This window comes from Monodelphis domestica, chromosome 4 (assembly GCF_027887165.1).
Source record: "Monodelphis domestica isolate mMonDom1 chromosome 4, mMonDom1.pri, whole genome shotgun sequence".
NCBI lineage: Eukaryota > Metazoa > Chordata > Mammalia > Didelphimorphia > Didelphidae > Monodelphis > Monodelphis domestica.
The window spans coordinates 332037613-332054494 of record NC_077230.1 but is presented as its reverse complement, the minus strand read 5'-3'; the positions used below and the strand labels follow the sequence as shown (position 1 = coordinate 332054494).

Sequence of the window (16882 nt, the reverse complement as noted above, 5' to 3'; positions counted from 1 at the left end):
AAAGGTAAAATTAAGGATTATTATAAAGAAATGGGTCATATAAGATTCAAACTTCAAATCACAATTGTCTTAAGCCATTATATGGGCTAACTGACATTTTGGAATTTAAAAAATCTCTCTCAAATGGTTATTAAATAAAGATCATTGGCCATGGTTCCATTTTTAAGTCTTGGCATTGCTGAATTGCTAGATGTTGGTTTTATCTGAAGATGTCAACCACCCCTCTTCCCCCACTATAAAGTTAAATTCAGAGTTTTACAACATCACGTGATGGTTTTCATTCATTCCCAACGGAGCAGGGGGAACAATGGGAGACATGCAAGAGTGATTTGAGAAACCTACCTGACATAGAGTGAGCGTTTCTGATTGGTTCTCAGGGAGCCAGACCCAGAACTCATGCTGTGGTTCATCATCTGCTCGCGTAGGTCATGGATTTTTGCCTCGAATCTAGCGTAATCTGGGGATGAAAAACAGAAGGGACAACATTGGTGACCATTGGTCCTTAACAAAACTCTGCAAACAGGAGAATCTCATCTGGCAGCATTCCTGTGCTAAAGGCAAGACCCACCAGGAAGAGAAAATGCAGTTTGGGCAGGTCTCAGGACCCTCACAAAACAGCAGGCAGGGCAAAACCAAACAAGATCCCAAAGGAGCATACAAGTTAATTTTCTAATCTTTTACTGCTCTCATCAGAAGTGAAATCTTCTTCCTTCCATCTACTCACCAATCCATCCATCCATACATCCATCCATCCCTCCATCCATCCATCCATCAGACTATCTATTCATCCATTCATTCAAAAACCATTTCTTGAGCATTGCTTATGTGGTAGGCACAATATTAGGTTCTGGGGTGTAACCACGAAAATGTGGGTTTCCAAGATTGTAAATTGCCAAAATGTAAAGGTTTCAGCCAAACTGTAAAGATAATTTTTAGTGTCTTGATTTAAATCAAAAATAAGTGGTCACCATGGGAAAATTCCCAAATATGAAAATACCCTTCAGCTGGGTTTTATGGAGATTTTAATTAATACAAATGAAGGAATTAAAGGGAAGGGAGAGAGAGAGAGAGAAAGAGAAAATAGTAGGAAGGGCCTAGGCCAAATGGCCTAGGCCTGAGCTTTAAGGGAGAGTCAGTCTTTATCACTCAGCACAAGATCATCTCAAGCAAGCTCCAGTCCTTCACTGAAATTCTTAACTCCTGAACTGAGCTCAGAGACCCTCCTCTGACGTCCTCAACCCCTGAACTGAGAGCTCCTTTTAAAGAGAATTTTCTCTTAAGTCACCTCCCCTAAAAGGACTGTTCATTCTTAGTTCTCTTTAGTTCTCACCTTCTCTGGGTATATTATATCTTCTGAGTATTTCACATCTCTTTTCCTAAGCTTGCCTTTTGTAAGTTGCTTGACCTTTTAGTGATTAATTTAACCTTTGTAGGTACTTAGCACCCTTTTGTATTAGATCTAAAAAAAGAGCTAGCTTAGGGTTTTTGCTTCACTATAAGTATGAGTTGGGGACTTTTCATTGTTTAATCAGGAATTTACAACTTTATCTTCCCCTAAGGTACTGTCTAAGCAGGGTGGAGTAATTTTAAAGTTTTCAATACATTCCTGACCAAGTACCTCCATTGTTACAATAGGGGAATTTGCTTAACCAAATCTTCTGAAATAGAGTCTGAGCAGTTTTGAGATTCACAGGGGATACAAAGATAAAAAGGAAACCAACTATTCTCACAGAGCTTATGTTTCATTTAAATAAAGAAACATCTACATAGAAAATTAAATTATAAACATATTTAGGTACATATAAACATGTATACACACATATAAATTTTAAGCTTTAATACTTTGATTGCATTAAGGCTTTGGAAACATCCTATGTGGATATATGCATATATGTGTATACATAATAAATACATGAATATGTGGGTAAATATACATGCATGCATATTATATATATACATATACACACTCTACTATTTTTAGGGGAAGGATACTACCAACTGGATGCCAACATGATATATATGTGTGTGTGTGTGTGAATATTTGCTCCTTTTTATACTAGAAAGAATCATTAAGAATATAAGTAAAATCTAAAGAAAAAACTTTCCAACTTCTTATGTGTATATTTATGTCAAGTCATAGGCATTTATGAATATTTCCATGCATTTAAATCTACATTTACATATACATACATAGTCTATATTATATCTAAGGGAAGGACACTACCATTTTGTAGCATAGACAATATATGCATGTATGTAGGGCAACTGGATGGCACAGAGTACTCAGCCTAGAATCAGGAAGACTCATCTTCTTGAGTTCAAATCTGATCCCAGAAATGGACTAGCTGTGTGACCTCGAGCAAGTCACTTGACCCTGTTTTCCTCAGTTTCCTCATCTATAAAATAAGCTGGAGAAGTAAATGGCTAGCCATTCCAATGCCTCTGCCAAGAAAACCTAAAATGTGGTCATAAAGAATTGGACACAACTGAAAATAACTGAACAACAAAAATAACAACAATAAAAAAGGTCCCTTCTAAATCCAAAGTTCTAAGGCTCTAAAGGTCTAACACTGAAAAGCTGAATGATCACTTTTCAAGGCAAAACTTCCCAATGTCCATTAACTTTCATAATAAGCAGATCCTTTCATATAGTGCACTTATCTTTGCCTTCTTGTAATTTTTCTCTACTGGTCCTCATTCTCTCCCTTCTGGACAAAGTAAAAGAAATATATTCTCCTTTCTACCTCACAACTCTACAGCTATTGAAAATGGCCGGGACAGTTATTCCTTCAACTCATATCACACATCACATATGTTTTCTCATATCATAAGTTTTCTAGACCTTAGATTCTAGTTGCCTTGCTTTATATACACTCTGATTCCTCAACGCCTCATTTTCAAATTTAATAATAAAAATATTTATTGAATGTTTGCCTTGTATAAATCCCTATGTGAAGAAAAAAAAAAGACAGGATAAATGAGTAAGACAAAGATCTTCACAATCAGGGGTATGCTGGAGCCAACTCCTTTGGGAGCTGATTGTTAATTCAGTGTTCTAATTTACACTTCAGAAAGAAGCAAATTAGAGCTTGACTTACTGTTTGTTGGTTGTCTAGTCATAAGAAAGTGATGTAAAAATGTGTGTTTAGTTGTGTATGGCCCTTCATGACTCCAATGGGGTTTTCTTGGCAGAGACAATGGAGTGTTTTGTCATTTCCTTCTCCAGCTCATTTTGTGGATGAGGAAACTGAGGTTAAGTGATGTGTCCAGGACCACACATCTAGTAAGTGCCGGAGGCCGGATTTGAACTTCCCAATTCCAGGTCTGATGCTCTAGCCACTGTACCACCTACTTACCCTTAGTTTTTAGAATTCATTCACCACCTTCTACATGCGTTCCTTCCTGATGTCCATATTTACTACTGTTCCTTCCTTTGATCCTTGCCAACTGATTGGTATATAGTACATATATGTGTATGTATGTGCTTATGTACACATGTCCACTCATGATCATGTTGTGTATACTTACATGGAGGGATAGCATGGTATAGTAGAAAGAAAAATATTCAATTCCTGGTCAAGGACCAGGATTCAAATCCCAGTTCTGCCCCTTATTATCTCTGTAAACCACAGCTTTCTTCCTCTGTAAACTAAGAAGAAGGTACACTAGACAAAATGCAAGTTTCCTACCAATTCTACCTCTGATACTAAAACCTTATGCCCCTACTGTCTTTCCCCATAGAACATGAGATTCTTGAGGGTTGACACTTTTTTATTTCTTCTTTCTATGCTCAACACAGTGCCCAGCACATAGTAGGCTCTTAATTATAACATTTGTGGCTTGACTGCCCAAGGTCACAAAAGATCTGGGATTCTAGCTTGTTCCTTTTGATGTCAACTCTAGGGTTTTATCTAGTATGTCACACTGATTAGTGCTTTATAGCAGACCAATGACAAAGCTGGGAGGGATGGGAGGAGAGAAAAATCATTTCTAACTGGTAGGAAGCATTGGCTCTGCCATCAAGTTAAAACACACTGTCCTTGGCTAAAAACTTTCCAGAATGCCCACTAACAAAGGTCAACAAAAAAGAGCTTGACAGTCCTTCAAAAGGAGGGCAAGTCTTAATTTGATCTGACAGCCTCAGAGAACAGTCAATGTGGAACGTTTGGTGTCTGTGAAGGCCACCATTAAATTCCATTAAATTTTTTTCTGCCAGGCTGCCACAAGAGGTTAACTGCTTTTGATTACCCTTACTTTCTTCCCAGCCTACTAGGGGTGGAAAAATCCACAGGGTAGACCTGACTGCTTCATAGCAGGAAATAAACACCCAAAAAAACTTAGTTTGATATGTGAGAAATCTGACAAAGATGAAGCAACTGAAGGACAATTTAATACATTCACTGACATAATCAGTTGCTCTATAAAGAAGTGGCTATCACTCTCCAGGTAGAAATGACTTATTCAGACTAGTCTATTTTGTTTAAAAAAAAAGGCTATGATTAAAAAAGAAAGAAAGAAAGAAATAATTTCTTAAACATTTCCTAATAAGGATATTCTATGATTTTTAGTAGGAAAGATAGAATAGTGGACTAGGTATTTGGGTTCTAATCCCTGCTTATCTGCTAAATAGTTCAGTGATCTTGGGTGAATTATGCATAATTTAGATTATTATTATCATCTATAAGTAAGCTGGTAATGTCTCAATTTACTACCTTCTTGCATCAGCTGGGAAAGGAATGGTTGGCACACAGGGCTTTGTGTTTGGAATAAAGTATTAAACAACAGATAAGATGCTGTTATCTCTTATTTATTTAATTTTTTGCATGTTACAAAGCTGGTGTTTCCCCATTTATTTTCTAGGACACTTCCACCTTGCTTTTGCTTTAGTTCTATTAAATACAATTCATGCACAAGTAAGATATCTTGATGCCACTGGTCATTTTCAAAAATGAAGGATGAACAAACAACAATAACAACATTGCTTCCAAACGAAGACTGCCATCTTTTTGCTTTCCACCTCCCCAGTTTCTGGATTTGACTTTGATTGTTTTACTGAATGTTTCTTTAATACCTTGAATGGAAATTATACCTAAGCCTTCTTCCTCCCCTACCCCACCACTCTAATACTATTTTCAAGGGAGTTATTGATGCTCCCATATCTATCTGTTAAGCATTTAAGAACCAACCAGACTTATCTTCTAGTCCTCTCCCCATCCTAAACATGGCAATGCCACAAAGAATCAAAATTTAAGATAATAGAAGGAGCAAGGGGAGAGGGGGCTACATGATGGCTATAGGCAGGCCACAACATGTTAGAAGTAATAATCTGTATATGAGATATAGTATGAAGAACACCATCAAAGATGAGTGTGAACAGAAAAGGTCAGCCAATCAAGTACTGAGGATAAGAGCCAATAGATAGATGGCCCAGTACTACATTATTCTCTTAGAGAAAGTAAAAGAGCCAGAGAAAGGCCTCAAGCACACTGGAGGATAAGAGAGAAGGAGGTGAATTTTTTTAATGGAAGATTTATGAAAAGACATGGATGGTAATTGCTTAGGATGAGGAAACAGTGATATGTTGTCATCTTCCCTGATGCAGAATATTCAACAAAAAAAGAAAGATTATGATAGATGCGCCATAGTAAAGAGCTTACCCATAAATTATAACATTAATTCTATGGGGAAAAATAATGCCTGAATGAACTTTCAGTTCAATATGTAAGTATTCCTAAACTAAGGACTATGTGAGGAAGATGTCCATGATTGTAAACATAAAACTGTCATTCAGGAATTAGTTGAAGAAACTCAAGAAGAGAAAAACCAACCAAGATGACTATATTCTAATATTTGAAGGACACTGGCATTGAAAAGAGATTCACCTTATTCTACTTGTCCCCAGAAAGAAGAAAATAGGAATAGTAGGCAGAAGATGCAGAAGCAGAGAGTATTACTTAGCATAAGCAACATATTAACCATTAGAATTATTCACATGTAGAATGGGGGGACTGAAAAGATACAAGTGTTTCCTGTCACTACCAAGATGACAATGCTCTGGGGAGATTTTAGAGGGGATTCATGCTTCAAGCAGAGGTTGAATGAAAGGATCTTTAAGACCTGATTTTATGATTATCTACAACAAATAGCTTCTAGGAATAGGAGGAGACTAAGCTTAACTGTGAATGATTAAAGCAATAAATGTAGCAGATTGTTATTAATCATATTAATTTCATATTCTCTCAGCAATGGGGGAAAAAAACCAACAACAATAACTAAAATAAGATTAGTACTTTAAGTTTGGAAAATGCTTTCTTCATAAGACCCAAGAGTGTATCATAGCTAATTTCAAAAGTGGTATTAAAATCCAAACTCAAGATATAGGACTCTAAGATCACTCCTCTTTTTCCCAATTTATGCTGCTTCCATGTTCAGTCCTCAGCACCACTATGATATCATTTTAATGACTAGTATAGCTAGGTGGCATCATGGATGGAGCATCAATCCTGAAATCCAGTGTCAGCTACTGACTAGTTGTGTGACTTTAGGAAAGTCATTTTACTCTGTTTGACTCAGTTTTCTCATATGAAAAATATGCTAGAGAAGGAAATGACAAACCACTCTAATATTTTTGCTAAAAAAAAACTTAAATAGGGTCTCAGAGAATTGAAAGCAACTGAAACAACTGAACAAAAACACTTCAAAGACTGACTTAATTATTTCCAAGTTTAAGACAAGATAAAGTCCTAGAGAACTTGTTTGCAGTAGGGTTCTTTCTGCTGTTCTGAACTTTTTATTTTATTTCCCAGGCTAACTGATCTCAATTCCTTTAGGGTCTTCTAATGGTACTCTAATTTACTGTTCGTTCACTCCTCTAACTGATCTTGAAACATTTCCTTTTCTTTATATCTTCTAGTCCTAAACTGGAAAGCGGTTTAGTGGATCATGGGTGTAGATCTGAGAGGCACTCCTGAGATCAGGAACCCAACTGTTTCATTTTGTAGAGGAGAGAAGTGATTTGCCCCAGCTCATGCACATAGACAAGGGCAGAGATGGGACTTTACTTGAGATTTTCTGCTTCCAAATGCAGTGATCTGTCATGAAAAAGTACTCTGATGGAGATTGCTATATGTCCAGAAATGACCAGCCATGTATCTCCTACATTCTGTAATTCCTGGTATCAGATTTGAAGAACAGGTCCCCAGGATGGACAGAAATTAATAGGTCGAGAACACAATAAATCTTATTTAGGAAGGTGCATGGCACTTTCCACTATCCCTAGCTTCTCTTTGCATTAAAGCCCAATATTAAAGAAACCAGTACTTGCCTGGTATTGTGGGGAATCACGAAACCCCACAGATTGGGAGACATCTAACTTACAGGGGATCTGGAGAAACACTTATGGAGATTATGTGATTGTAAATTGGGAAAAAATATATTACCACCAATGTCATGTACAAGAAGTGCCACTGAAGCAATCTATGACTAAAAATTATAGAATTACATAATTTCAGAGAGGGAAAGGACCTCAGTAGCCATCCAGTTCAACCCATAGATGGAAGAAATACTCACTATAACATCCAACAAGTGGACAGGGCATCCAGTCTCTGCTAGAAGACTTCCAAAGAGGAAGAGTCCACTAGCTCTCCATTCTACTTTTCTCCATTCTACAACCCATTCTACTTTTGGACAGCTCTAATTACTGGGGAGGAGAAGCTAAGTAGCATAAGTAGTGCTAAACTTGGAGAAAGGAAGCTCTGAGTTCAATACCAGACTTAGACACTTACTACCTGTGTGACACTTAATCCTGTTTACCTCAGTTTCTTTATGTAAAATCAGCTGGAAAAGGAAATGGCAAACCACTCTAGTATCTTTGCCAAGAAAAGCCCAAAAGGGTTACAAAGAATTGGACACAACTGAAAATCACTGAACAATAATTATTGGTGAGTTTTACTTGTCATTGCCTATATTTAACTATTCGAAACCATTACCTATTGCTCCTGTTTCTATCTTCTGGAGTCAGATAGAACAAGTCAAATCCTTAGTCCCCATGAAAGATGTGCAAATATTTAATAACAGTTATCATGTCTCTCCTGAATCTTCTTTTCCTCAGGCTTTCTGAACTCCTTTTTTAATTCAGTTTGCTCTCAGATGTCATTGACTCAAACCCTTTTACCCTCTCAATGGCCCTTCTCTGAACACCATAAAGTTTATGGATATCAAGGCTATGGTGACCAGAACTAAAAACAATGAGGTCCAGATGGAGTCTGAAGAAAGCAGGGAGGAGTGGTATCGCTCTGTTCCTATTCCTGGAAACTATGCCCCTCTTAATGAATACCAAATGAGTAGGGATTTGACTTGTTCTGGTTGGCCCCAGAGAACAGAAATGGCAGCAATGGGTAGAAACTGCAAGAGGTAAATTGAAGCTTAATGATGAGTGAAAATCTCCAACCTTAACTGTTTTAGCTGCCACATTACACTACTGATTTAGAATGAGATTATAGCCTATTAGAATTCCCAGCTCTTTTTGGAACAATTGTCTACCCTGTTCCTCTCATCTTCTACTGTGATGTTTGGTTATCTCCCATTCTTCAAGGACTTAATATTCATTGAAACAGTTTAGTGATCCTTTCTATCTTTTCTGTTTTTTGTTTTATTCTTATTTTTTTTTAATTAATAGAATTATCCAGATAATTCAGTTCCTCCCTCCCCTCATCATACCCTAGAAAGCATCATCTGGCAAATAGAGATGTACATCTACCTTAGGTCTTTTGTGTTTCCATTTTGCAATTAATTCTCAGGAGGTAAATATTCATAAGTTATTCTTCAAATACTGAATCTGTAGCTATAGATAGTGTTCTCTTGGTTCTCCTTGTTTTGCTCTTCTTTATCTCATGTAGTTGTTTCTAAGTTTTAAAAAACCAATCTGCTTTTTGTTTCTTATGGCCCAATAGTATTCCATCACAACCATATACCACAATTTGTTTAGCCATTCCCTGGTTGACAGACATCCCCTTGATTTCTAGTTCTTTGCCACCACAAAGAGGGTGCCTATAAATATTTCGGAACATATAGGTCCTTTTCCTTTTCCCCTGATCTTTTTAGGAAATAGACTCTAGCAATAAGATTGCTGGGTCTAAGGGCATACACAGATTTGTAGCTTCTATCTTTTCTCTGAGTCCTTTGAAACATACTCAAAACTGTGGGTGCATATGGGACAATGTTCAACTTTCCTTCTCCTTCTCTAGCATGAGCTCTAGGATGGAATTGTTGCTTCTCCACCCCACTCGTTTTGGTTCCCATCATTTTTACCCCAGCAATAATTTCATTCCTGTTAGTGAGAATCAGATCCAGATGGAAGTGGGCTGATTGGGTAGTGAGGGTGAAGGATACAGTCAGCTCAAGTGTTATGCTGGTTTTCATGAAATGTGAAAAGAAAAAAAAAACAGGTCTCTAGCATATTGGATAGATTCTCTGTGGAAGATTTATAGAAAGACACAAACAAGAATCACAGCAGGTATAAAAGCATTCACAAAGGATAATTGGAATTGTGAAGGGTCTCATCACCATAGTACATGGAGATCAGTTTAAGGAACTGAGGATGTTAAATCTGGAGAAGAGTAGGCTCAGAGGAAACATAATAGCTATCTACAAAAACCTGAAAGTTTGCCAAACAGAAGAACACTTAGGAGCCAAGAGTAGACATCACAAAGACTAACTGGTTTGATATAGAAAAAAAAATTTCCTTAACAATCAGAGCCATTCAATAGAGGAAGAAATGGTCCACCACCTAAGTGGTCTCTTTCCCATAATTGTAAGTTTTCAAACAAAGTCTAGATAACAACTTTTGGGAAATATTGTAGAGAAGAAAGCTGCAGAGATCTGTTCTGATTCTGCAAGTCTATGAAAAGACATAAATGGATTGCAATCTGCTCCAGTGAATAGAATACCTATACCTTTGGGGTCTTAGGCCTTTTGAAAGTCTTTCCTAGAAACAACAACAAAAGCAAGCCTATCTATGGCACCAGCCACTTTCTTGTGTTATACATGGTTCATGATGTCCCTGGATTTTTTCCTGACATATTATGATACTATTCTGAACTTGCACCTCCTGAAATTCATCTTGCCATTGCTGCTCACTTTCCCAACTTGCCACTCATTTTCATATTTAATAATACTCTTAAAAGTGCTGAAACCCCTACTGAGGATGCTGTTGCTATAAAACAAAATGAATATGAAGGCAATTCAGTCTACAGCAGCCATCAATATTTCTCTATCCCTTTTGGAACATTATTCAGATATTACTTGTTAAAGATTTTGCTTGGGGATTTTTTGTATCAATTATCATGCCTCTGAAAAAATGTTCTCAGTGCATGGATTAGTCATTTCCCTCTCAAATAGAATTGGTTCTTTTCCTTACTCTTATTTATATATAGATCTAATTGTTAGGTTAATTCTCATGGAGAAGCAGAGAGGTGGTGGAAATCACTAGAAAAGGAATTACCTTAAAGAGCCACGTAGGGGCAACTTGGTGGCATAATGGATAGAGAGCCAGGCCTAGAACTGGGAGGAATTCCTACCTGTGTGAACCTGAGCAAGTCATTCAAACCCAATTGCCTGGCTCTTACTGCTCTTCTGCCTTGGAACCAATACTTGTTTTGATTCTGTGATAGAAGGGAAGGATTTAAAAAAAAATAGCCCCATAACCCAGTAAAATATCCCATTGCAGCTTCCATCTATAAAAAGGAATAATAATCTAATTAGTATCTTCTCCATCTATAAAAGGGGATAATGATCCAAATAGTAGGACAAGCAACATGGAATGTGAAGAGGATGGAAGAGGAAAAATTCAAAGATTTGGCTTCAAATGCCAGCTATCTACTGTCTGTGTGATTCTTATAAGTCACTGTCTTCTGACCTCATCTTCCTCACCTTTACAATGAAGGGGTTGGACTAAGAGATCCGCTAAGGTTCCTTCCAGCTTTAAATCTTATTAATCACAGGGTTCTCTTAAGAGATCCATTTTACAAAATGCTACATGAATGTAAGCTGTGACTTTTATGCCATTAATCCTGCTGGTGCCTGGATTCAGGGGCAGCCCTTCAATGGAATTTTTTTGTAATAGCTTGTGATGCTTAGTGACCTTGAGGGCTCAACAGGATTGTGCTACCTGCTTTTAATTTCATTAACTGTCCTGGCTGCATCCTATAACCATTCATCATGGGGTATTTGTTCACTGGCTAGACTGCGAGAGTTTTGCCTAACCATGTCAAACAAAAATTGATGCCCACACAAGCTCAGTGGTCTGAGTCTCCTGGGCTTTGTTCTGAAATGATGCCTGTCCAGGACAGACTAGAGTCTGACATATCCTGAACAGCACTTTTTGAAAGAGGATACCTGGGTGAAGCTTAAATAGAGAAGAGGGCAAATATTCTAAATTGTACTCTATAAAGTCCTAGGGGACTGACCTAAAGAGGTGGCTTGGTATAATCAGAGGAGTGTTGGACTTGGAGACCATGAATGGAATATTCTTGTGCTCTCAAGTAGATGGGACTTCAAATCCGGACTCAGACATTGCTGGCTGTGTGACATGGAACAAGTCAGTTAATTTTTTGCCTGCCTCAGTTTCTTCAAATATAAAACAGGGTTAATAACATCTATTTCACAGAGCTGCTGTTAGAATCTTATGAAATATTCTGTGTCAAGGGCTTGACAACTTTAAAGTATGATGCCAATGTGAGCTATTATAATTGTTGCTAAGGTGCTTACCTAAATTCTATACCTATGCTAGACAATAACAGGAGCTTACATTGATCTGGCAGGCTCTGAGGTATGCAAAGTTCTTTACACACAAAAGGCAGAGTGGTACAGTAGAAAGAATACTGGTTCTACTATCAGAGACCTTGGATTCCAACCCATTTCTAACATTTAACTGTGTGATCTTGGGCAAGTCGTTCAATCTCAGTCTCTTCAGTTGTAAAAAGGGGTCAGAAGTCCACTGAAATCAGCTTTAGACTTATGATCTTATTTATATAATAGGAATATCCTATTATGGTGGGGCTGCAAGGTGGTACAGTGGTGAGTGCTGAGCTCAGAGTCAAGGAGACCTGAGTTCAAACCCAACTCCAGCCACTTATTGGTTGTACAACTCCAAGCAAATCACTTCACCCTTTTTGCCTCAATTTCCTTAACTGTAAAATGAGCTAGAGAAGGAAATGGCAAACCACTCCATTATCTTTGCCAAGAAAACCCCAAATAGGGTCATGAAGAGTCAGAAATGACTGAAACAACTGAACAAAAAAATTACAGTGGGCATAATCACTCTCCCTTCACCCCCTTCCTGGCATGAGCATATCCTATGGGATAAGGCTTGGAGCTGAGTCAAGCTTTCCTTGGCCACTTCTGGGGACACATGTGTCTGTGTTGGAAGCAATCCCTTAGTCTCTGGGAGAACAACAGGGGGAGGAGCTGAATCTAAAGAGTGTGGGACATTCAGTAGCTTTTACTCCAAGTAACTGCCCTCAGGTCTAACTTCCTGTCAAGCCTGGGGGCTTCTCTCTCCTTCAGCCCTAAATCAAAGGGATTCCAACTGAACTACTGTCTTTTCTTTCATAAAGGATTAGGGGATCTTTCCTGGATCAGAAGCCCAGATTTTAAACTCACTCTACTGGCTACAATAATAATAATTGCTAGAATTTCTACATAGCACTTTAGAGTTTGCTAAATTCTTCATAAATATGATCTCTTTTGTTCCTAACAACAATCCTATGAGGTAGTTGCTAGCATTATACTCGTCTTATACATTAGGAAATAGATTGAGAAATATTAATCAATTTACCCAGAGTTACAGAGTTTGTAAATAACTGCTACAGGATTTGAACTCGGGTCTTCTTGACTCCAAGTTCAGTCTGCTCTTTATTATATGCCACCTAGCTTTTTTGACAGAGGGCTAGAGACATTGGTTTAGCCAGCAACCTCTCAAGTGGGAGATGAAGGGGGACTTTTCGTCAGTGTTGGGGAAAATATTCAATCATTTCAATGTGTAGGGAGAGAAAAGAGAGAAAAACAGAGGTGGAATGGACCTTAGTGAAACCAGTTTCTTCATTTGTTTTAAAACCCTTACCTTCTGTCTTGGAGTCAATACTGTGTATTGGCTCCAAGGCAGAAGAGTGGTGGTAAGGGCTAGACAATGGGGGTCAAGCAACTTGCCCAGGGTCACACAGCTAGGAAGTGGCTGAGGCCAGATTTGAACCTAGGACCTCCCGTCTCTAGTCCTGGTTCTCAATCCACTGACCTACCCAGCTGCCCCCTCTTCATTTTTAAAGATGAAGAAACTGAGGCCTGGGAAGATTTGCCCAGCCTCACTCACATAGCATTACAAGTGAGATTTGAACCCAGACCTTCAGACTAGAAATAAGATCTCCAGACTCTAAAAATTTTATTTATTCGTTAATATGTCTACACTATTCTGGGCTCTGAGAGAAGGACAAAGGTAAATTAGAAATACTCTCCACTTCAAGTAACTGTAGCTTAGAAAGAAAGAAAAGATACATTGTATACAATGATAAATTGAATAATAACATTTATATTTTGCTTTAAGGTATGCAAAGTTCTATACACATGCTATCTCATTTGATCAGCATTTGTTTTTATGAAAAACAATGCTGTTTGACTGAATAACTGCAGCTAGTATCCTAATTGTAAAATGAGGAAACTGAGACTGAGAGAGATTAAGTGACTTGCCCAGAACCATACAGGTGTTTTAAATAAAATCTGACTCTCCTATCTCCCTGATGCCAAACTAGACACTCTTTAGGTTAAACCAAGTTACATCACCATGATGAAGGCATAAAAGGCAAAGAGGGCTATGAGATCAGATGAGCTGAACATTGCTCTAAGCTGGTATCATAGAGAGCTTCATGGAGAAAGTCACATTTGAGGCTAAGCCTTGAAGGATGGTCACATGAAGATCACTGATTTCCTCCAATTTTCACATACATACACACATATATACATGCCCTCATTTTATATGTGTATATATGCACATCTATTATGTGCATTATATATACATGTTTCATATATGCTATATAATAAAGTATACTATATTATTATGTATACATAATACTGTCTAAATATATATATATATATATATATTGTATATACATATGTATATATTACATCTATCCATCCATCTATCCTTCTAATCTGTCTGTCTCTCCATCTATGGGTAAATGGCACCCAAGCAATCATAAGATGGATGTAGGGAGGTTGTATTGAGGCAGGCATGGTTGGATCAGTTGATGAAAGGACAACATGAAGGATGCCACAGTCATAGGACTGATCCCCAAGCCCTCTGACTCTAAAGTCACTTCTCCTTTCCCTTCTCTGATTTCTTTAACACAACTCTAACTTAGCACTTGACTAGCATGAGCTGATATCCACCTATTAAGGAAGCTTCCCTAAACAGTCCACCTAGTGTTTAAAAGAAAATTAGGTGGGTGTGCCAAAAACATTATACCCCTAAAAAGTCCTATACAGCCACAGAAACTAGTTATCATCAGGCCCGTCTCACAAATAAAGAAACTGAGGCAGGGAGAAGCTGGATAACTTCCTTCAGCTTACTCGGTTCTTGACAAAGCTGGGTCCGGCAGCTTTTTCTCCTTTGATGCTATAGCCTTTTAACCAGTCACCTCTTTACACACCTGGTTTGAGCCCTGTCTCTTACCAACGCCAGACCCTCTGTATGTCAGATCCCGCCGCAAATCCCTCACCTCTCTCGACCTCGGGGGCTTCGCCAGCTAAATGCGGCAATGGGTTTGGAGGAACTTTGAAGTCCCCTTCCAGCTCTGACATTGAGTGGCCACAAGTGGAGCCGCTAAATAACAGCCCATCTCTTACCTCAAACCGGTGGAGGGATCATTTGTTCAAAGAAAAATAGCCCGGTAATCTGATCTACCCAGAGCGTCCGTAACTCTTCATTCAGATTCTACATTTCCTTTATTAATGAATCTTTTTCTATGGAGCCAGTGGCGGGGCTTTGCAGGCGTACATGGCTCAGAGCCTTCCTACTTTCACTTTACGACAGCGGCGGTTCCGCGGATGCCCTCTCGGTTTCATGTTACCTCTTTAATTAAGAGGCTGCCAGGACTGTTTTCGAGTCACTGGGAAGGCGGCTGAGCCATTTTTACATCCTGCTCCGCCGCCTTTCATTCCCCCAGGTCTGTGCGCCTCTCTCTCCCTGGGCATGCATTCTCCCTGCTATTGACATCACTGGCCATGATCTCTCTGGGCACTGAGATGGATATCTATAGCTCCCTGCCAGGTACACTGTGGGCTTGCTAAGTTTTCGACCGGCTTTTCATTTTCACCACCTGACTTAGTACCTTTCTCTGGTTGCCTTCCCTCTTCTACACATTGATGAGCGGTGGAATTTTCCAGCCTGGGAGATTTATTGATCCTTCACGCTTCACTCCAGTCTCCTCAAGTTTACTTATTGCCAAACTTCTATTAACTAGAAGCCAATTAACCAGAATTGGCATTAGCAAGGCTTCTGCTGTTTTATTTTAAAACCCTTATCTTTTGTCTTGGAATCAATATTGTGTGCTGGTTCTGAGGCAGGAGAATGGAAAGGGCTAGTAAAGGGGATTAAGTGGTTTACTTGCTCAGAGTCATACAGCTAGGAAGTTTTTGAATACAGGAAGGCCTGGCTCTCAGTCCACTAGGCCACCTAGCTGCCCCACCTTGGCTGTTATTTCTAATTTACTTGGATCAGAAAAAGGCAAATAACAAGAAAAAAAATCGGGTCTATATGCCAGGCCACAAATAAACACTATTTCCTATATCATATGTGTGTGTGTGTGTGTGTGTGTGTGTATATGTGTATAAATAACTAAATAATAATATTGTTATTGACAATAATTATTCAGATGACCAGAGCATGTTGAGGTTTTCAAAATTCTTTCTTTTACATTAAAATTGTATTGGGAACATTACTGTTAGTTTATCCATTTTTCAGATAAGGAAAGTGATCTTAGATCATGTCTTCACAACCCCAGTGATTTATGTTATGCTGTTATGCCTCTATTCTCTGAGCATCCAAGTGAAAGAAGTTAGAATATCAGAGATGGGGAGCTCGGGAATTCCCACATTCAAGTCATTGATTATAGAACTGAGGCAATTGGGGTCCAAAAAGGGAGAGTTTGTATAGTGTCGTGAAAGGAATACTGGATATGGGAAAACTCCATATGGCAGATAAATCTTGGACAAATCACATCACTGCTTTGGGGCTCATTCTCCTCAGCTGTAAAACCAAAGATGCTGGGATAGCTGTGCCCTAAAGTTCTTTCTATCTCTAACTCTATGATCTGATTTGTTCAAAATCTAGTGAGAAAGAGAAGGGGGAACTAGCACCCAGTTTTCCCCAAATACTTCCATACTCTTTCTATTACATCACAACCCTTCCTCTTCCCGATATGTTTGTTGTGAGACCTGAGTGAAATCCACAATTGTGACTATAGCAATTTTCTGCGTGACTTGGCTGAGAAAGAAAATTTTCAAACAGGTCTCGGCCTAATGCCTAGAAAACAATCCTCATAAGTGTGAAACAAGGAAGGAATATAGATGAAGGTAAACATCGGCATGAATCCACAAACTAGAATTTGTCCAACAGACTGAGACACTTGGAAAATGAGATACCTCATCTCAATTTGACTTGCATAACCCTTTTCTCACTGTTCCAGAGGAGGGCACAGTCAACTTTCTGAGCTAACTTTTGGCCATTTCAAAAACACTGATGAGAAAATGCTAGATTTTGCTCATAAATCTTTATTATTTTGATACTTATTAACCACAGAGCAACTTTATCTTCAGATTCTTCAAGAAAAAT

The 16882-nt window shown here is 38.5% G+C and overlaps 1 protein-coding gene across 49 annotated transcripts in view; it reads right to left on the bottom strand.

Moving 5' to 3' along the window:
- DLG2 (discs large MAGUK scaffold protein 2) overlaps positions 1 to 16882 on the bottom strand; it is a 2177398-nt gene that overhangs the window by 218512 nt on the left and 1942004 nt on the right. For 48 of the 49 annotated variants that reach the window (XM_056825173.1, XM_056825188.1, XM_056825175.1 and 45 more), the window contains one exon: positions 343 to 457. In XM_056825173.1, the coding sequence (XP_056681151.1) occupies positions 343 to 457 (115 nt within the window). Of the gene's footprint in view, positions 1 to 342; positions 458 to 14895; positions 15550 to 16882 lie in introns of those variants that run through there. The other variant, XM_056825218.1, reaches the window with a different exon arrangement.